The sequence below is a fragment of the Gordionus sp. m RMFG-2023 genome, chromosome 2, assembly GCF_954871325.1.
Source record: "Gordionus sp. m RMFG-2023 chromosome 2, tfGorSpeb1-WG-v2, whole genome shotgun sequence".
In the NCBI taxonomy this organism is placed as follows: Eukaryota; Metazoa; Nematomorpha; class Gordioida; order Chordodea; family Parachordodidae; genus Gordionus; species Gordionus sp. m RMFG-2023.
The window spans coordinates 11,928,550-11,951,695 of NC_088776.1; the positions used below are offsets into that span (position 1 = coordinate 11,928,550).

Below are 23,146 nucleotides of genomic sequence, written 5' to 3' on the forward strand. Positions count from 1 at the left end.
CTCATTCTTCCAAGGAATCCTTGTAATTCTACCTGACTCTCCATCAATGAGGAGGCCTGAGGGTTCTAAAATTGCAGGAAGGTCCGCGTGTAAGGCCTATTTAATGAAAGCATTGCATCTAATATGTTTGATTGAACGTTCACTACTAAGATGAATACGGTTATTCAGATTGGCTTTTTGTTTTCTTTCACTTGACACATTTAAATGAGACAGAGGCTATTGCATTTAGGCTATTGGCCAATGCGAAACTAGATTACTTATTTGTCAGCTCGAGGTCAAGATTTTTGGATGGAATAGCGTCTAAATTGATTGAGTTAGGACATGATTTTCAGATAACGGAGCCGAAAAGAGTTAATCAACGAACCTTGCAATCATCAGATTATCTCAATCCTTTTGTTATGAGAGGCTGGAAGTTGACATTCCCCATCAGCTGAGATTCTCCAATATTATATAGGCTTCGTCAAGCAACGCACCTGACAAGGATAGGTGATTACATATTCAAATCCAAAATTAACAAAATAAAGATGAAATATAGAATAAAAGAAGAATAAGGAAGGAAGAGTAAGTCTGGCTGTTAATAGAAAATTGCCATTGAAGCTTTGATAATTTTCTATATGAATAGCTATGGCTATCCTCTGTCTGTGGAAGAAGCCTTCTCGAGGATCGCCAGCAGGCTTGCAGATGTGAGATCTTGAATCCTTGAAGAAGGAAAATGCAAGCTTACCAAAGGAAGTTAAGGTGATATTGTTCGAATAAAGAAATGATCTACTGAAATTTCCGAATATTTGAAAATTTTTCGCTATTCTTTTGCTCGAGTACGTTTGGAATTTGGTTGGATAGAGATAATGGATCTATACACGAATAGTCCCAAACGAGAAATTAGCCCCGTTTCCATGGAATCAGGTGATTCCGTCAGGCCGCTTTTCATCGAATCTAAAAAGTTCTGGTGGTTTCAAATATTACATGTATTTGGGCAGATTTTATAACTCGTTGGATTAAGAAATTGCTTTGATTATGCATGAGGATTCGGCTTTTACACAACTTGAAGTGTAAACGGTCTTCCTTTGCTGTCTATAGTGGTTCTGTAGCCAGCGTAGATGTGAGGAAAGGTTAGGCGAGTTTAATAGCGCGAGTAAGCTCATTGTTGGTTAGTTGAAGCTGAAGATTGTTAGAAGGGATAACTTCCAAAAATTTATGTCCGAATCCATTAATTAAAATAGTAAAGATATAACGGTCGGTTGATAGCATGCTAGATAGAAATTCAACGCAGCGAACTACAACTGGCGTATCCCAATACTTCTGTCTGTTGGATTCAGGCAATGGGACATCAACAATACGTGTCCTCCATAACAAGATAGCATTATCTAAGGCTATTTCGAGACAGAATTTTCAAAGCGGTTTTTGTGTAATGTTACTAGCAATTTATTTTTTATTTCCAATTTGTCAAATTAATTTTTTTTAATATAATATTTGGAAAAATATCGATGGTTTGATTTTTATTAACGATTAAAGGACATATGTGAAATGGGGATCCCGGTTTTTTTCTTTCAAATATTTTTTTTTTCTCTTTAGCTTTCACCTTTTCTGATGGTAAGCTCCTTCAACGTCTCTCTCCACTTTATGTTATTTATACAATCTCTTTTATCTAATTTATACTTCTTTATATTGGCTCTAACTTTATGGCCCCATTGAAGTTTTGGCCTTCCTCTTTTACGTTCGCCTATCACTTCCAAACTCTCAACCTTATTTCCTATGTAGTTCATAGGCCTTCTCATTGTGTGCCTCAAATATATTATTCAAAAAATTTATATCCTTTCTTTGGAAATAAAAAAAGTGCTAAAAAACCGCTTTGAAAGTTTGGTCTGGGAATTTCTTAAGGAAATGTCATTTTTTGAGATGTGACAAATGATTACGAGTTTAGAAAGTAGACTGCTCGAAATAATGGCAATAAGAGCAAGATCGGTGGGAGATCGAATCTCCAAACCATCCTTAATATTTTTTAGGAGAGTTTGCTTACTATCGAATTTATTAATCAAAAGTTTTTCTAGAAATATTTTCCCCACTGTCAATTTATCAAAAGTCATTAATTACACTTTATCAAATATTAAATCCCCCCAACCCATCTCGATTGATTTTTATTACACGTTTTATTATTATTTTTTTTATATAGATTTTTCCCCACAGTTTTTGATTCATACAAATATTTTTTCCTATAAAATTTTACATTTCTATAATTGTAAAAAAAAATTCTTACAAATAAAAAATATTTTCTCCTTGTTTCTTCCCAGAATTTTAAAATATATAAATTTATTTCTCAAAATTGAATATCACATTTAAAAATTTGGTCCAGCCCGGGTATGCCTGAATTTTTTTATAATATTTGGCCCGACCCAGCCCTAACTATAAATATTTTTAAAAAATAGGCCCAGCCTGAAGCCCGTTCGGGCCGGGATTTGTAGATCTCTAATGTAAATTATTTATTAAATAATATATATAAAAACTATAAAATAAATTTTCAAAGGTTAAAACCGAACCGATATTATTTTCTACAACTTGAACATTATACCTAATTTTAACCTAACCGATATTCATTAAGGTTTCGATCTATTGCTAACACCTCATGTTTGAAATATACACTTAAATAAGATAAATCCCTAACATATGTAAAGTATACAAAAATCTTTCTGACCTGCCCCTGATTGAATTTCTACTCATATAGGGACATTAGATAAATTCAAATGACAATCAACTTTAAAAGAATAATTGAATTCGAAACACAAAATAAAATCGATAAAATTAATATTTTTTTAAAATATTTTTCAAAATATAAGTTACGGAAGGAATATTTATTTTATACTTTCATAAAAGGGATATGACATTTAAAAAAAATTAACGACAATTTTAAAATACAATTATAAATAAAAAAATTAAAATTTTTTTGTTTTTTGTATACTTTACATACATCTTTGAAAATAAAATAATTTAATTTTGTTTTTTATACCTTATGAACAGAATATATCTAATTTTTTTAATTTCCTTTCTTGTATCCTTCTTAATTATTTTATATGATTCTTAAAAATACATAAAATTTTGAATTATCAAGCGAGAATCTGATTGAAGATGTTCAACGCCAAAAAAATTCCTTAAGACAAAGATCTGAGAGTCGTGGACAGAATTGAAATTTCAGGAACTTTTTTAAAAATTTTATAATCGCTTGGTTAAGTTTTCTTCAATTACTTTGATTTTATCATGTTTTACATATTTCGATCCTGAACAGTCAGTAAAGTGGGGCATGCCCTTGGAATCAATCAGAGTACTACACCGTTGGCAATTATGAGGTTTGGTTATAATTGCACCTAGCCAGGTAGTTACTACAGAAATGTATTATTTATCAAAAAAATTTGTTTGAATAGGCTATTAACTCTATATCATGGCCTAATGATGAGTTAATGTATTGGGATTTTAGCTCAATGATATTTTCGATCTCTCGCCCGTAACAATCCTGACTAATGAGATTACACCGATTTTTTAAAGGGTCCCAAACTCGTTTGGTCCAGAAATACCTAGGGTTCATGGGTTGAAATCTGTTGCTGTTTGATATGTGTTCTCATGTCTAATCAATTTTGAAATCTCTGAACTCGAAATTGGGTGTGCTGCAATTCTATAAAAAAATTTTAGGCCAGATGTTAACATTTTGTTATTATATTATTATCTAATCATTCAACCAGCAGCATTGAAGAATGAATAATATTCTCTTTTTAATATGAATAATCGCCATTTGCCTGTAAAATTGAAGAAAAGAAAAACGAATAATTAAACTTCACTATATAAAATATTTTCAGCGTGCAAAATTAAAAGGATTTATACATCGTTAGCATACCTATTTCTCACCCAAATTTGTTCAAATAACAATATTTATTTATACAACTGTTACACAATAAAAATTTAAATCTCTTATTATTATAATTTAAGTGCATTTTTTAATCGACAAAAGAAAGGGAAATCTAGTTTTTAACCTAAAATTGTCACATTAGCCTCGGGGTTTTGTTGATATAACTTAATTAATTCGCGACTAAATAATAAGCTAATTTTCTTCGGCACGCAATCGAACCGACTTTTAGCCATTATATAGTTGAGTAATTGCTTTATTTTTAGTCAGCTAAAAAACATAACCTATATTATTTTAGCTGAAAATAATCCTCTCAGGGGTGGGGGCGGGAGTTTTAAATATATCTCACCTTTGAAGGAAGTAGAAATAATTTAATCGCGTTTCAATGTTTATTCGCGTGCTTTTAATGTCATTGGTTATTATCCAATCTTATTTTATTATTTCTTAAGGCTGAGTCCAAAATATAAAAAAAAATATTATTCGCAAACTTTTGAAACTTTATAGAAAAAAAATAATATATAAGCTTTTTTTAAATAAAAAAAAACATGTCCAAAATATAATTCTAGAAAATTTCAAAAATTTAAACATACAATTTCATTAAAATTTTAAAACTTCTGAAAGTTTTGAAAACAATTCGATTTAAAAAAAAAATTTGGACAGCTTAAATTTCAAATATTTAAACCAAAACTGTTTTTTAAAAAAGACCACTGTTTGTAAAGAGATTAATTATCATTATTGATTATATATATATTTTTTTATCGAAACGAACATTTATTTATTATTATTTTTTTACTAATACATAAATTTCGATTATTTTTTTAAGATCAGGATATAGGTCGGCCATTCAAAAAAAAATAATAAAGAATAAATCCATAAAAAAATATACCTAGTTTTTTATAAAATATTAATCTTTAAAATCAATATTTTTGAGTGCTTTATTGGTATCATCGTGTTAAAAATATTTTGGTTGAATTATTATATTCACTAATTTTAATTTTTCTTAAAAAATCTAAAAAATAATTGACTAACGTGAATTTATTTATGTAACAAAAAAATAAAATGATATCTCTTGTACTTATAAACCTTACACTTTAAAATAAGTAACACGTTATCGATAATTTAAAAATTTATATTATTGAATTGTTAAATTCCTTATCTTTAATTATAACATATTTTCGTAATGCATTTGTTTTAGTAAGGAAATAACCTTTGCTGGAGATTTAACGTTATTTTCATAATTTATTTCCATCCATTCATATTCTTGGCTTGGGCGTTGCGGAGATGCGACTATAAATAAATCAATTTTTTTGAGCTTCTATATTGAATAAATTGGCGATTAGAAGAATTGCACAAATAAATATCGAATATTAATAATTTTGAATCTATCCACGTATCTATTTCCAATATCTAACTCCAATTATAATAAATTTTTTGTTTTTATTAATAAAGAAAATAATAATGAAAACTTTTGGCAATGGCGATAGGTTCCTTATTAAATATCATAAGGAAAATAATTTTTTTTTCGATATCTATATCAATAAAATATAAATTTTTTAAATTTTTTTTATTTAATTAAAAATTTATTATTTTTTTCAAAATATTTTTTAAAAAAAATTAAAACTCCCACAATTTTTAAACATTTAGAATATCAAAAATAATAATATAACCTAAATTTTTAAAAATTATTATAAAACAAAAAAAACGATTTATCTTCCCTTTTTGGTTAAAGAAGAAAAACAGAGATCATATCACCATCACAAGAATTCTTCAATATTTATTATCACGTATTTTTTGGCTATAATAATTTTTTTATTTAAAAAAAAGGCTAATTTTTTCCACTTTCTGTAAAAATAGAATTTTTTAGAACGATATTTTATCGGATTATCGCAGAATTATTCCATATAAAAATCTAGATTTGTCGTTTGTGATATTTAGTAATTTTTTAAAAAGCTAAAACTCTTCTTCATCAATGCAACTATCCACCTCGACCCATAGCTAACTCAAAATGCTAATGAAGAATTTTAAGTACATCATCAGCGGATAACTTTTTATCATCCATTCATCCCAACGCATCAATATAATTTAATTTTTGTATAAAAAAAATTCTAAAAAAATAACAAAATAACAAATATTTACTTTTATATAAATCTACCCATCAACTTCGCCAAATTTTTTTATTTTTCCAACCTACCCAGAAAACACCGATATGAATGAATTTTTCGGTCCCAAGAAAGTTTTATCGATGGCCAGCATGAGTGAATATCAATTACCGGAGATGGTCACAGATTCCACTCCCTCATTCAGAAACAAGGATATACGTCGCAGTAGCATACAGATTCTGCCTGGAGCTACCCTTTTGGGCTCTTCTACTACGGGCGCATCGCATAGGCATCACCATTCGCACGGTACGCCTAGTGGTGTTCAGCATAGATTGGATAATAAAAATGAGATTATCGTAAATCACGTAGGAGACTTGGTAGGGAAGGATAATCAACATGATATCGAAAACGAATTAGATCTTGAACATGAAGACAATTTAAATGAACGAAGAAGTTCAAAGGATTCAAAAGGAGCGAAGAATAGGAGAAGGCATTCTACCGCTAGTTCAAATTTATCAGAATGTAAAAAAAATCATTTTTAATTGATATTTTGTCTATCCCTTCCTTTTATTATATTATTTGTGGTAGCCAGAATTTGTTGCCTGTCATATTTTTTGAAGCATAGTTTATTTCTTAAGCGTCATTTGAGAATTTAACTCAGTAAATAGCATTTTCATGGCGGACTATGTTAAATTACGATAATCAAAATAGGCGCACACTATTTTGGAAATAAAGATATTATTCATGGAAAAAATCCAGTTTAAATTATTTATATTATGACCAAAATCTATATTTTAATCATAAACCTTGATTTTATCGGGTAATCTTGAGAGCGGTTAAAATTATTTTAGCCACTTTTATTGATATATTATAATAATAGAACTGATAAGCAATAATAAAAGAAATTGTGTAAAATGTTTCCCAAAGAAAACAACATTTTCAATAAAATTTAGGTTATAATAATCAGTGTCGAAGAGCGAAACCATATTGAAGCGCTGAACCGTTATAAAATATGTCGAACCGGTTCATAAATGGGTTTTCTACATTTTATTATTTATTTAAATGATTGTCATAATTTTAAAGAAATATATAAGAGATTTATATGTGGTAGACGGATGGTTTATCTCATATTCTAAATTTATGAATTCTTTAAATTTAGCTGCTTTTAATAGCGATTATAAAAATATAATTATTAAAATTAATTTTTTAAAAAAATCTCAGCTTATAAAACCGGAATGAACCGAAAAAACAGGTATGAATTTATAAATCGGAAGGCGACGGTATAGAATTGAACCATTTCTGACAAATTGCTTACACATTTAAATTAAAATTTATTGTTGCTTTGCCAGAACAAATATAACTTTAAACATTTAAATTTTTCCACCCCACAAATTATTCCCTTTCTAAAAAAATATTTCAAGGACAAAATCGCGCACAAAGTGTTTATTATAATACTATTGTCGTATATAAAATTTATAAAACAAAATGATAATATGTATATTTTCTTATAAATAAAATATACCCACTATTTTTATTAGCCATATTTTTTTTAATTTTTGCAATTTTTAGGAAATTTAATTAACATCATTACCAAAATTTAAGCGCGAACTCCGCAGTTTTTTTAAATTTAAAACACAAATTTTTTTGTTTTTAATTGTTTTATTTAGTTATGGGGGTGAAAAAAAATATAATGGATAATTTATTTAACTTGTATATTTTTTTTTTAATAATTATGCCCCTTTCCGCGGTTGTGAGATATAATATCTTATGAAAAAGGTTATTGTTTTTATATAATTTAAAAAAAGTCTATTTGGCCTAAAATTTGCAATTGCTAAAAATTAGATTAAATGTACATGGGAAATAAAGGAAGGGTTATAGAAGAGGTTTGCGCAAGTGAAGGAACGGGTGCCCCATGCCAAAAAAATTATTTTAGGGGCCGTAAAATTTTGGCTCTTGAATTGTTTTTGATTTTACTTTAAACTGGGGGTTTAACGGGCCACCGAATTTATTTTTGCACCGGGCTGTCCAAAGTTTTAGCACGGCCCCGATTGTTTTAAAAGATTTCAAATATTTAATATATATTTTATTTCAATAAATTTAAGCACATGGGCAACGTTATTTTTTTTTTGCAGGTTATAGGATAGGGGATAGTATATTGTACAATTATTTTTAAAAAATATTATAACCACGTCTAGGCTCAATAAAATTAGGTAAGAATTTTCTAACCCAATTTGGGAGTTAATGTTTTTTAACAAAAATTGGTTAATAATTTTTGTAATACATCCCCCATAGACCGGGACCGGACCGATCTTTTTTTGGGTGCGGTCCGGACCGGTCTTTTATTATTATTTAGGTTTGCCTTACTATTAAATTAATATAATTTTTTTGTATATTTTATTTTATGATATTTTTCTAGAGGAGTTATTTAAGATTTTGTTAATTTTTATTTTACAATATGAAGACCATAAGTTTGTCTAAGAAACATTTTACTTATAGTCCCAATAAAAACATAGAGTATGTGTTCACTGCAGTACCAAATTTAATGTATCGTCAGCAACTAGTAACAAAATAATTGTTTATAATTTTTTAAGCAATAAATTAATCAAAATAAGCAGTATTATTATTAAAATATTTTGGTTATTATATATAGTTCTATTTTTCTTAAAAAACTGTCTGAATAATTCATTGTCAAAATAACTTAACCTTATTCTTAATAAAATAGTTAGGTATCTTAAGCAGACATCTTATAAAACATAAAATATATACTTCTAATGATGATAATGAAAATATCTCAAAAACACAATCTACTCTTAATTTTAATATGCCCTCCACAAGCACAAAATCACTTTCTTCAATACCATTGGATAAATTTTATTGTTTATATAATACTCTTATATTTGATATGATAAAACAAATTAAACTAGGTTAAAAAAAATATGTTTTTTATTTAGGACCACGGTCTGGATCGATCTTTTTCTTACATGGTCCGGTCCGGTTCGAGGGTATTGGTCCAGTCCGGACCGTGGCCTTCACTAATACCCGAACACATACATTTTTTAACATTGATTCCTAAATTCTGCAAAATTGATATCTAAGATGAAACCTGTTTCATATATTCAGAATAAATAAATCAAAATGCCACCTTCTATCGAAATTAAACAATATGTTTAAATACTTTATTGATGATATCCCAATAAAATATTCAAACACTTGAAATATCTTGTTCTAATGACAACAAATACAAATAGAAAATCGAATAGTTCGAATACGAATATAAAAGGTTTCATTTATATTTTCCTTCGATTTAATGCGATGCCCTATAAGAAAGCTAGGGCGTAACTGCCAAAAAAGCCGTTATAGCAATTATTGGTATGAATGGGAGGTAAAACAGAAGAATTGAAGAGTGCGAGTGTTTCTATACTGAAAAAATCTCAGGTTAAGGACTTACAATTCTTCCATAGAATCTTGGATAAACCATCAGAACGTTTATCATCTGCATTACAAAGTTTAGTCGGCTCAAGTGTTGAAGGAATACCAGTAGATTTCAAGGCACGAGATATAGTGTCATTAAATTTTGTATGTCTTAGAAATCGGTTTGCAATAATGGAAGTGACGACCTTTCTAGTCAACAGAAGTTTGACAAAGTAAACACGATTATGATATGACCATATCGCAATTATCTGAGTCCGATGACATGCCTTAGCTCATCGTTTGTAAGTATTAAATCAAGCTTGAAGATATGGTTTCAAGAAATTCCTAAACTTTTCCCGATGAAGTTGAAAATAGAAGAAATACGACAGAGTTGCCACAAGGTTAAATCCCAATCTCCCTGCAATGACGTTGAATGAGGTTCGAATAGGGAAGAGGACTTCCAAAGATCGATGGCCTAAAAGAGTAGAGGATCTGGATAAGTCGTTAGCCGATTGGGTCACATGATAAACGCGAAGATATTAAGACACTGACAGAGTAGGGAAGGTGATCGTACAATTCCACCTGCTTTGGTAGGAAGGAGCCTATAGCCAAGATAATTCTCCAAACTTAAGAGTGACTATTTGTTCGGTCAATATTTTGATTTTGTTTGTAGGTAGTAAGGAAAATTTTTCTCATGGATAGCACAAAGCTTTGGACATCTTAACGAAATCTTGAAATAATTTTTTCTGGCTACAATATTGAGTTATCTGTTTTAAAAAATTAACTCAAATCGAGCTCTCAAGTTTATAACTCCTACATTGAGATAAAAAAGATGACCTTTTTTAAAGATAGTTTAAACTTGGCACGATTATTTAATAATCAACGTTCATTGATAGAGTACAAAAATAAAAATATACAAATTTAAATATTTTTGGAGCATAACGTTGCGTTTTCTATATTACTTATAAATATATTTCGGAGCTCTGCATCTGACCCATTTTTTCAAGTCGCTTCCAATTCGAGAAATTTTTTTTTTGACCCACCGATCTGATTATTTTTGTAAAGGTTCAATTTTATCAATGTTATATTAATAGATCCGAGAGTCCGTCCCAAAAATATTTGAATTAGAAAACAAGTACAAGAAGTGTACTATATTTTTGAAAAGAAAATTTTAGGAAAAACAAGATAATTTGTCATCTATCGGAAGAGTGTTGTTAAATGGTTCGATTTTTAAAAACTGCTAACCCAATATTTTAACCAAAAAATATTACACAAGACTGAAAATTTTGTTCATAGATGGCAGTTTGGACATCTTTTAACGAAATTTCGAATATTGCATGGTGGCGAAACTCTTAATTTTTAAATTGAGCCGTTTAACAACACTACATTGGAATGAAAATATAAAAAATCAAGATCTAGTCTGACCAATCCTATTTCGGCGGGGCTCAAATAGGTTTGTGCAGGCCTTTAATATTATATGACCAGGAAATTTATTATATTTAATAACTTCGGGAATGCAGAATATTTTCCTGCCAATTTTTTGAATACATTATCATGGACCAGTGTAAAACCTACAAAGTTAAATTCTAACTTAACGTGTTTATAAAATGAAATAATATTTAATTAAAAACACGATTACTATTTGTGTCCAAATAAATGAAATACCTTTTATCACATAAATATTTAAAAAACAATTTAGTTCTTAATCTTCTCTAAATCTATAATGGTCAGTAATAGTTCTATATAACAATAAGTTTAAAAAGAAAATCAAAAATCATATCTAACTTTTCGTCCATGGTTTTATTATATAATATAAATATTTTTTTTTCAAAAAAATTGTCCTCATCGCTTATTCACATTAAATATCCATAAAAATTAAGTTTTTTAAAAAATTCCAAGTGAAACGAAATGTTTTATTTACATTATTATTGTATTGAAAGAGATATAAAGAAAAGTTATTGACTACTTATATCATTAAGCACGAAATAATAAGAATAGATCGATATTTCCTCCTAGCGAAGGCCAACGCTCAATCATATCATCATGGGCCTGACCTATTTAAAAATTTGTCTTCAGGGTTGCTTTAAAAACTCACGTGACCTATTAATTTTGTAAAGTTATACCTTCTGATGCGAACTTTTATCCTTCACCACTTCGTCCAGTAACCTGCTCCGTCACGCGTAAAGTATTTTCCATTTGAGAGGAAAAAAGGTTTTGATTGGTTGATTTTTTTAAAACAAATATCCTATTTCCTCCAACAATTTTTTTTAAATATTAAACTTGTAATTATTTTATATATTAGTTTATATTATATATAATCCAACTTTATTGATATATTCTGTTTTCTATACATAAATTTTCAGTATTGTTAAACCCGATAACGCGCTACAACTACTTTTCAAAACATTTAGCAAGCTTAAAGCGCTATTTCTAAAAAAATTAGTTAATATTGATGCAAATATTTTTTTTTACATTTCTCGGAAAAGAAAAAGAACAGCATTATCATCTTCTTATCACCACTCTTATGTATCATCCATTTCATTATCAGGCATATTTTACATTATTTTCGATCAGAGGGTCGATTAGATTTATAATGCGAAAAAAAGATAATTCAAAAAGTATATATTAATTTCAATAGTCTATTGATGACGCAGGTATTTGTGAGACATCAGCTAACCTCATCTGTAAATTAAAATTAATATTAAATCTTCAGGCCATTATTTTGACCAATGTTACCTTTTCAATAGGATGACCGACTTGGAGGTCATGAATTACTATATGCAGATCTATAATCTTAGTAATCTATTGGCAAATACTATCTTAATTGCTAATACAACCCTGCTATAAACCATCGATCTTTTCAGATAATGGTTAAAGTCTAGATGATCTCACGGGAATCCCTTGAGATTCTGGCAATTTTACTAGGATTATACTTGCGCTTCTTCATTCCGCGCTAATATTAAGTGACATCCAATCAAAACTGATAATAAAAAAAATCAATAAATATAAAAATAAGCCATTTATTAGCCGTATTATAACATCAACAAATGACCTTGCTTTCAGCAATTATTTTTAAAAAAATCTCTGACCACAAAATAAGGCACTTCGCACACGACGCTTGGCCGTTTTTATATTTGCCAAAAAATTGAAATTTTTAAATATAACTTTGGTTCCTTATGGGGAACAAAATAAGACATTTTATAATTTGTCTTTTTTTATAATTAAATTTTTTTAAATTCAAGTTTAAATTAAAACATTTAAAAAAATTTATAATTATATATTAGTCCTTTTGGGTTAGTGTTGTTAAACAGCGTTTGAGCCGATTTTTAAAAACGGCGAACTCAATATTTCATCCAGAAAAATATTACGCAAGCCTGAATATTTTGCTCATAGAAGGAACAAAGGTTTAGACATATAAAAATCTCGAGGCTTAAGCAATATATTTTTGGCTAAAATATTGTGTTAGCCGTTTTGAAAAATTGGCTTAAAACGAGCAGTTTGATAACACTATTTTGGGTGATTCTAATGAGTAACAAAATATTTAATTTTAGCCGACCCCTTTCAATTTCGATAAAGATTTGCAATAACGTTGTATATATATATTCTAGTTATGTCAATAGTGAAATTTTAGCTCATTCGCAATTATATTATCTTAGATAATTAGAAATTAAACTAGAAAAATTCGTTTTTTTACCCTTTATCGATGTTAAACAATTAATTTTTAATTAAAAATTAAATTAACTATTATTCTAATAATTTCTTCAATAATTAGCGCGACGACCAGTTAGTATATTTAAAATAAATTATCACAAAATATATTAAAAAAGTAAGCTATGAGGTGGCTGATTTGGCATGGCATGTCCCTTTTATATTTTATAAATGTATTATATATTATAGTATTTATTTTTAAATTTCGATTTTTTAAAAATATTTTTAAGTTTAATTTAATCGAAAATTTGACTAAATTTTTAATAATTTAAAAAAAATAAATATATAATTTATAATAAAGAAAGAAGGTAATAATTATAAAGTAGCGAAATAGCGTGAAGTTACTTTTCAAAAAAATAATGAGCTACCTAAAGCCACTTTAGCAACACGACATATTTATAATAAAGAATTATTCAATTGGGAAAAAATTTAAAATATCAATCCTTCATTAACGAACTTTTTTTTACCTCAGAATCGATAAAATATGTATATTTTTTTAAATTTTATTTAGAGAATTACACTCGAGATCCGAATTTCCTGACCCCGTTCATTAAAATAATTTCCCTGTTCGGTCCTTTAATATTTTTGTACCAGTGGTCACGATGGTCTGATTTTCAGGCTGATTTAGATCTCTAAATTTGACATTGCTAAATAATATCAAAAAAGAAATAGACAATCCTATAACTGGAATAAAAAGTTTAATTATGAGCTAAAATAATATTTTAAAAATAACATATACTTTAATTGCTAAAATAAAAAAATAAGGTATAATAATATATTATCTATCTTTTTGGTATTTTATTTTTTAAGTTGAATTTATTTTAAATCAATATAATTTTTGACTTTCTAATTTACTTAAAATTATTCTATAAATTATACTATTATATTTATTTTTATATTAAAATAATGTGTTTACTAGTATGTAATTAAAATATAAGGAATAATAGGGATCTTTACACACTGTCTTGTACGGCAGAGACTACTAGAGCAACCTGGGAATATTAATTTATAAAATTACCTTAATTAATTTTTGATAATGATCGTATATTGGGGGGGGGGGATATTTTGAATTAGTAAGAAATTAAAAAGATATATATATATATATGTACACTCTTCGAATGCAAAATTTATATTTATATATCGAATGGAAGAATAAAATAAAATCCAGGAAGGAAATAGGACGGACACACATTACAATATGGGTTATTATATATCAAATCACTCACCTCACAACCATATATTTCAATTCCGATAAAAATTTGTTTTATATGAAGATTATAAATGTTTTAATTAGCGAAATTTGAAATCGCTAGCATTTATATTATCCGAGATATTAGTGTTTAAAGAATTTTTGGATTTTAAATATTTAATTAAAAATTTAATCAATTTGAATATTAAATTTGTAATATTATTTGTCTAAATAAAAGATTGATAATTTAGGAGAAAAACAAAAGTGGGAATTTTTGTTAGGTCATCTTATATTTAGTAGAAAACTTAAATTAAAATTTTTATAATGACTATGACTTCTAACTTTTGCAATTTTTTCTATTGCTTATTAACAAATTATCTAATGTTTTATAAATAATTAAAAATTGTCACCTACAATAAGATGACCACCAAAATGTTCGCCCATGTTAATTTATCTTGCCTTTTAAAAAAATTAACAATCATCTGCTTTTAATTTAATTAATTTATATAAAAATACCGGGGCAAGCTTATTCAGAATAGATGACATCAAGAAAACTAGATCAAAAGAAGAGAGGATTCTATGATTTTTTGGGATTTATGCAGAGACAAGTTTTCATGTCAACCTTTCAAGGACTATAGAGCAAAAAAAACTCATTTGAAATTTTGCTTAACACCATTGCTATTTCCATAAGGAAACTATTTTTAAGAATATTACATTAGAAGAAAAAATTAAGTTGGGATTTAAAATACGTAAATTAGATAGAGCAAAGGGAAATACTATCAGCGATAAATCAAAATTTTATATCGATTTTGGAACAGTACGAAAGGGAAGAACATAAGCAGAAACCTTCCATTCTGATTGCTTTTAAGTTTCCATATGATATAATAATGGCATAGGATCGCACGAGTGTAAAAGTTTAGTATTGGTTCTATCTTATAAATAATATAATATACTGTTAAATATCAAGATGTCATACTAAGTACCCGCACCATCAATTCATTTATTAAAACATGAAGCAAATCATACCTTCCAGTAATATGAAACTCCTTGTCATTACGCAAAATCTGCGAATACCGAATACCTCGAAAGAATTATAATATTAATAGGTTCCATGCAGCTCTCCATCCGATTGAAAGCATTTAAGGTTTACTCAAAAGCTTAGAAATTAGAGATTTTTAAAAAAGGTTATTTTTTGAAGAATAAATTAGAATTTATAAATCAATATCTCATAATACATGCTAGAAGAATCTTATTAATTAAATTCCACAAAGAATAGTCGGTTAAAGGCAAAGGTAGATGTAATATATCAATATAGCTGGGCAAAAAGAATGACACTTTATCATCATAGAATGATGATAACCTTGAATAGAATTGAATAATTTTAAATTATATATATTTTAATAATTTGTATTAAATTTCATTCAGTTTTTTAAATTTTTTTTTTGAATATTCACTAATATTTTTAATAAGCTAAAAAAAAATAAGAGTAATCAAATATCAATGAAATGGGGTAGTTAAAATGTTGGGTGATTCATTTTAGAGGGCTTATTTTTTGATATCTTTAAAAATGGCTCTAACAGCGTTTGGAATCGCGTCTGGGAACCTTAAAACCCATTTTTTAGAATATATGAACCTTAATCAAACCCTTTTTTTGTCCAAGTTTAAACTCTAGCTAGGAAACCCTTTAGTATTATAAGAACTATACTTATTAAATAAAACAGTTGTAATTATTTTTTGCTGTGGGGGCTGGAGGCTTCTAAGGATTCGATTTACAATAAATAAAGGGTTTATGGGTTGATTATTATTTTGTTTCAAATTTTATTTAGCCAACTCCCAATCTCCACTTGAAAGCCAAAACAATAATCAATATATAACATGTATATACAATTAACCTTATGCGTGTAGATTTTACAATATTTTATATTAAAATATATTTTATTGATTTTAGTTTTATGTGCCTTCGTTTTTTTTCCACCAATGACCAATATATAATATATTCTTTATTTTTTTTTTAAAAAAAAATATCAATATACAATAAAGATAGCTATTTTGTGGTTACAATTTTTTTTACATTATAAGCTTTTTTCAATTATTTCTATAAAATTTTGGACGCCATTTCTATATATCTATAAATATTATATGAATTTATCCTATTTTATAGTTACAGTTTATAAAATTCATTAAATTTTATTTCATTTTTTAGACTTTTTATTATCTTCATTTAAAACAATTTTCTTTTTAAAAGAATCCTTCACCAAAATAAACTTTATAATACTAAGTAACTAATAATTGTATATAAAATTAAGTAACTAATAATTGTATATAAAATTTTTTTAATTTTAATCCTGAAAAAATTAATAATTTTATCCTTTGACGTTCGGTTCTTATGCCCATTAAAAATGTTGTATCAAATAATAATGCTTCGACGCGCAAATTATTTTTTGTCACCCGATACGAGAAAAGTAAAATAAAAATTATTTGAATTATTAAATTGTTTTCGAAACTGCTTAAGTGATAACCTGGTTTTATAATGTTCCTCTAGTAGAACTATTAAAATTTCATTTAAGCGGAGCACTTTATCTCTAAGAGAAAACGCTAAAAGCGGGGTGGAAAACGTTGCAGGCGAGTTTTAATTAACAGATTTGTATCATTTTCTTTATTATTAAATTTTCCCTTACCTCGTCACAGATATTATTATAAGCTTAAACAGATTTAATGATGTTATTTTTTAAAATCGCCCTACTATAAACTAGATTGAGGTAGAATAACAGTGCTGGGGTTAGTGTAAGGAGGAGGGAGATTAAACCCATTTGCTATGTCCGTCAAAACCCAAAATGTTTAAAAATTATAGAAGCATTCATACAACTGAATAGGGAGAGTGATGCCCCTGGATAGAATCTTAGGGATGTAAAAAACAACAAATACAAATCTAAAATTTTTATATTGGAACACTTAAAAATTAATTTACTTATAAAATTTCTTACAAAATATTGATAGATTATATGTTGATTGTGTTGGTAAATTTGCGATAAAATATTGTTGTATCATATTTTCCACAGTGATAAGATTAATGTGAAGAAAATATAACAAAAACGGGTTTCTTTATCCCTGGAATCCCTTAATAATCAAGCGACGATTATTGTTTTTAAAAGCATATAAAAAACTAACAATAGAACGATGATATAACATCAATTAATAATTTTTTTTGTAATATCGCTTCTGGATATCTATATTTAAAATCATATTATTATGTATATATATATAAAAGAATGATTTTTTTAATTATTATTTTTTTTTAAAATTAGCTCTAAATTTATGGGTTTTTTAATATTTTTTTATTACCAATTATAATTTATGAATTCACAAAATTTCCCGAAAAACAATAAAGCTTCTTACACCGCAAGCACAACTTCAGATGAAGATGATACAGGATCCCCGAGGGAAAAGGATCAGGTTACTATTTTTTTTATTTGTTTAATTTTTAAAGAAAAAAACATGATCGACGATGATTGTTATTTTTAACACCTATTTTTTTAAGGCCGTGTCCAAAATATCAAAAATTTCGATGCAAACTTTTAAAACTTTATTGAAATAGATGAAATAAGCTATTTTAATATAAAAATAAAACTTGTCCAAAACATATTTTCTTTAAAAATTGAACTTATGATTTAATTTAAAATTTTAAAACTTCAGAAAGTTTTTAAACTTTTCAAATTAAAAAAAAGATTTTGGGCATAGCTTAAAGAAAAATGAGTTGCTATTATATACAGTGTTGAGCAGATTTGATGGGAAAAATTCCCATATTAATTTATTTTTCAAATAAAATAATACTAGCAAATAAAATTATACTTGCAAATATTGTTATAAAAACATAATTTTTATTTTTAACAATTTTTACGAGTTAAATAATTTTATTGTAAATAAAATTATAATTGCAAATATATTGTTATAAAAACATAACTTTTATTTTTAACAACTTTTACGTGTTAAATAATTTTATTTGCAAATATATTTAAAAAAATGGAAATGTTTTCCATCAAATCTGACAACACAATAAATCAGTTAAACCCTATTCCCGCTCCTATTATAAATTTAAACGATTAATAAGCAAGAAGCTTAGTAAATAGTAAGATTTTTGCACCTGTAGACTGTGCATCCTTTTTAATAAAAAATTTAAAATAAATATTACCACCTTTTCACAGTTTAACCAAAATATTTGAACAATATTTTTAAAAAAAGAAAGAAGAAGGGTACTTACTTACTATCAATTTGCTAGCTGTTAATGCTGAGAAAATCGATAAAATCTATATTATCTTCCATTATAAAATATTACTTCCTATTAAAATTGAATTTTTTTTTTGTAATTTACTCCGAATTTGAGTTCTGTATAAAAAATACCCATTTCTAATATTGATTGGGGATTTAAAAAAATATTATATAAATTAAGTATAAAAAAGAAGTTTTTTAAAAAGAATAACAAGGATCCAAAACAAAGTGTGTTCCTGTTCCGGCTAAAAAGTATCTTTCATTCCATGTTTCGGAATGCATTCCTAAAAAAATCTAACTTTATTCCTATTTTATTTATATAACAATTTGTGTACATTATTCTTATCTTATATATAGGATAGTTATTTAGTTCTAAGTGAGAGTTTAACATATGCTCAAAAATAAAAATAATTATTTGAATTTTATAAATGATATATATAATTTTTCAAGCAATATACCCATTTTTAGCATTAATTTGATTAGAAATATTAAAGTAAATTGTTTTTTTTTAAAAAAAATATTTCTTATCTAACTAAGGAAAGGAGACTCTTTAAAATCTCCCTTTGGAAATATCATTAATAAAATTAATGCTTTTTGACATATATTTAAAAAAAAACCTCTTCTTCCATTAAAATGTCGATATCTTTTTTATAATTTTTTTTTCTTATTAAATTTTAATAATCGATCTTTGTTATGATATCCCATCAAGTTTAATTAATACAACTAATTATAATATTTAACATTAATCAAGATCTATGTTGCTTTTTTTAAAAAAAAATTTGGGAAAATTGTAGAACGCTAGAGGAATGGGAACGTTCCCGGAACAGCTCAACGTTTCAAAATATGAAAATTTTAATTTATTACAATAAATTATAAATATAATGATTATAATAATTTATTCAAAATACTCGATTTTCTTTCTTTAATTTCAGTGCTTCACCTAGCATTGTTCACTCATTTAAGTATCATGTAATTTTAAGATTATAAAAACACATAATTAAAACTGATTTTTTTTTCAATGAATTGTTATTATCTTACATAGTGTTGTTTAACGGCTCGATTTGAGCCGATTTTTAAAAACGGCTAATTCAATATTTTAGCAAAAAAAATATTGTCTAAGCCTTGAGATTATTTAATAGATGTTCAAACCTTTTTTACGAGTAAAATTTTTTTCTGGATAAAATGCTGTTTAACAACACTACCCTTACACATCCACCCCCCCCCCCCTTCCTAAAAATCTGAATAAATATAAGTAATTTTTAGAGATAACTAGAAAATTTTTAGAAAAAAATATTTTAATATATAAAAAAGGCGTCATCTTTTTAAAATAAATTTAACTCAGTAAAAGCATGCAATAATCGGGTCTAAAATCTTTCAGTGAAATTTATATGGGGAAATGGCATCCAAAAATTCCCACTCTCATAAGAAAATCATGGCTACGCCTATGGTTTTTTTCGTAATGTAAACTGATTAATTAATTTTAAATTGGCGCTAGCCTGGCCTAAAAAATAATTTACCTTACCCCGCCAGGACTTGTAATTTTCATAGTATGACTTTTTTTTACAATTATACCATTTATCGTTTTTTACCAGCCTGCAGGATTCTGATTTAATTTTGTATAAATAATAATTTTGTTTTAAATTCTTGTAGCTAAGTTCATCAGGATTTCGGGACTTTTGTGTTAGGAACATAAATCAAGCCGCTTTCGGGAGACGGGAGATCGAAATAGCTGAACAAGGTTTTAATTATATATAATTTATTTATTTTTATTAAAAACCTGAAAACGAAAAGATTATTTACAAAAATATGATTTTTAGAAGTGGTTGAAAAATTTTTTTTAAAATAAGATTTACCGGCTTGATGCAAAATCCTAAACTAACAAACAGAATTGATAATAAAAACTCATTTCTTATATTATGATTTAATTTAAGGCCTTCAAAATTATCTTGACTAAATATTAATCATTTCTAATGGAAGGCGTTTTCGTTTATGCGTTTCAAATAATGCATTTTTTTCGCGTTCATTAAAAAGCCAAAATAGTTTGTGTTTTTATTATATTTTTTTAAAAGACAATACCACTTCAATTTTTTTAAACGTTTCTTCTCAATTTTTAGGCACTACTATTAGGGTAACGACTTGCGATTAAATAATGGGTTTGCACCAATCTCTATTCTTTTAAAAACGTAGTTAATAGACAGTTATTTTTCTCTATTTCCTAAATTCATCATTTATATCTAGTTATTCTTAAAAGTCAAACTTATTTTGACAAGATAATAAAAGCAATTATAAGTCACCTAGCTTAAAATTGTAAAAAATGATTATTTATATTAATTTTTAGCAATTAAGATATAAATTTCACTTTACTCGGACCATTATTACTAAAGACATATATTTAATCTCTTTTTTTAAAAAAAATGTTCAAACAGACTTACATTTATATACTAATAATTACATATCTTTTTGTGATAAGAAAAAATTTTCTCAATTAATCTTCTTAAATTTTTAGGCTTTTAATTAAGAAAATCAAGTTATAATGGATATTATATTAATAAATTTTATAATTGAACACGGCCTAAAAAAATATATTATAGTATTTATTATGAATATATATATACACCATTATTATTTTGTAATGTTTTAAAATTTGAAATTGATACTTATTTTAAAAATCAATCCATATTTATCGATAACATTCCTATCTATATAGGTAATGAATTTTTTTCGCCTCTTAATTAGATAGCTATTCTTTTAACCCTTCTAAATTATTTCCATTTATCGGGTTTCCAGATCTTTAAAACGTAAAATTTTTTTCCTTGGATCCATCCATGATCGTCTACTAAGCTATCTGGCTTTTTTGTTTGTAACCCATATACTTACCACTTAAATATGGGCTTAATTCAAAGTATCTTTTAATTAACCTAAAGGATTACTTATTTTTCTTATAAATTTAAGAAATGCCGGGCGTGATGGCCCTTAGAGAGAGAGCCAAAAACGATAAACCTTTAGCGGGGTCTAAAATTATAGGCTGCACGCATGTAACAGCTCAAACCGCGGTTTTGATAGAAACGTTACACATCCTCGGAGCTCAAGTTATTTTAATATTGCAACATTTTAAACCTTTTTTTATCATTCTACACTATAAATGTATTATTTAAAATCTGTTAGATATCATTTCAAGCTTGCAAAACATTTTAATTTTTTAAAACATTGATTGCATATTTTTAATTATTACATATTTAAAATTGTTGCATTTCACATGAAAGTTTTTTAATTAATCATTCATTATAAATGCATGGGTGGATTAGATAGATAGATTGAGAGAGACAGGTAAAGATAGATAAATGAATCAGATAGATATATGCCATAAAATTTTTTGAATATCTTTTTTTAAAATTTTCATAAAATATTAAGGTAAATAAAAAATAGCTAATGTAATTAAATATTTGGCTTGTTCAATTAAATTAAAACTAAAAGGTAATAAAGGGGGTTTTAGTAGACGATTTAATTAAATTTAAAGATATGATTTGTTTTAAAAACCTTTTACGACATTTTTTGACATTAATTAATAGGATAAAAGGCAATCTTTTTGAATATAAATATAAATTTATACACTTATTTAGCCCTATTTTATAAATGAAAGGAATTAGTACTTTAGGAAACTGATTTAATGTATGTAAGTTCTAATTTGTCGGATTTGCCAAACATTTGTGATAAGATAAATACAAGGATAATGTAAAATAAGTTTTATAATCATGTTGGTGTTAAAAAATTCTGCTTTCAAAATACCAGCTTTTTTAAATTAATAGGATAAAAGGCAATCTTTTTGAATATAAATATAAATTTATACACTTATTTAGCCCTATTTTATAAATGAAAGGAATTAGTACTTTAGGAAACTGATTTAATGTATGTAAGTTCTAATTTGTCGGATTTGCCAAACATTTGTGATAAGATAAATACAAGGATAATGTAAAATAAGTTTTATAATCATGTTGGTGTTAAAAAATTCTGCTTTCAAAATACCAGCTTTTTTAAAACAAATTAATTTTATTGACCTTCAATCTTAATTTATTTCGGAACTATATTTTCATATGCAATATTTATTTGGAAAAAACGAAAAATGTATAAAAATAATATCATTTTTTATTCCTTAATTTAAATTTTAGCCGTTATGATATGAATGAGATAATTTCATTATTAGAACACACGACAACAACAGTCGCCATTTTTTAAACCATAACCCATGACCGCCTGTGGAAATAAAATCACTTTTAACCAATCTATTAAACTTTTCAAAGCTATTAGAAACTTACGATAGACAAATTTTTTAGAACCGACTGGAAAGAAAGTCATTTCCCAAACACAATCCGACCCTGAAATAAGAAAAATAAAAAATAATTTACGCTAGAATGTATTTGTATATATTTTATAAGAAATAATCTTAAAAAAATGAATAAAATTATAAAATTATAACAAATCAAAAACATTATTTATCGATATCACTGATTAAATTCAAAATAATAATAAAAAAATTTTCCTAACCTGATCCTAATCGATTCACTTGAAAAAAATATCCCGATAATT

At 26.6% G+C, this 23,146-nt stretch overlaps 2 protein-coding genes across 4 annotated transcripts in view; one reads left to right on the top strand and one right to left on the bottom strand.

Annotated features, from left to right (window-relative positions):
• Nucleotides 1-5,329, bottom strand: part of LOC135923098 (transcription initiation factor TFIID subunit 12-like) — a 51,802-nt gene extending 46,473 nt beyond the window's left edge. Inside the window, exon 1 of the mRNA XM_065457671.1 lies at nucleotides 5,097-5,329. Coding sequence (XP_065313743.1) covers nucleotides 5,097-5,138 — 42 coding nt within the window. The 5' untranslated portion in view covers nucleotides 5,139-5,329. The remainder of the gene's footprint in view (nucleotides 1-5,096) is intronic.
• LOC135923097 (S-adenosylhomocysteine hydrolase-like protein 1) overlaps nucleotides 1-23,146 on the top strand; it is a 56,631-nt gene that overhangs the window by 15,438 nt on the left and 18,047 nt on the right. The window contains exons 1-4 of one of the 3 annotated variants that reach the window (XM_065457666.1): nucleotides 5,735-6,510; nucleotides 17,685-17,749; nucleotides 20,213-20,300; nucleotides 21,515-21,651. In XM_065457666.1, coding sequence (XP_065313738.1) covers nucleotides 6,096-6,510; nucleotides 17,685-17,749; nucleotides 20,213-20,300; nucleotides 21,515-21,651 — 705 coding nt within the window. In that variant the 5' untranslated portion in view covers nucleotides 5,735-6,095. Of the gene's footprint in view, nucleotides 1-5,734; nucleotides 6,511-16,623; nucleotides 16,759-17,684; nucleotides 17,750-20,212; nucleotides 20,301-21,514; nucleotides 21,652-23,146 lie in introns of those variants that run through there. The other 2 variants (XM_065457668.1, XM_065457667.1) reach the window with 2 other exon arrangements.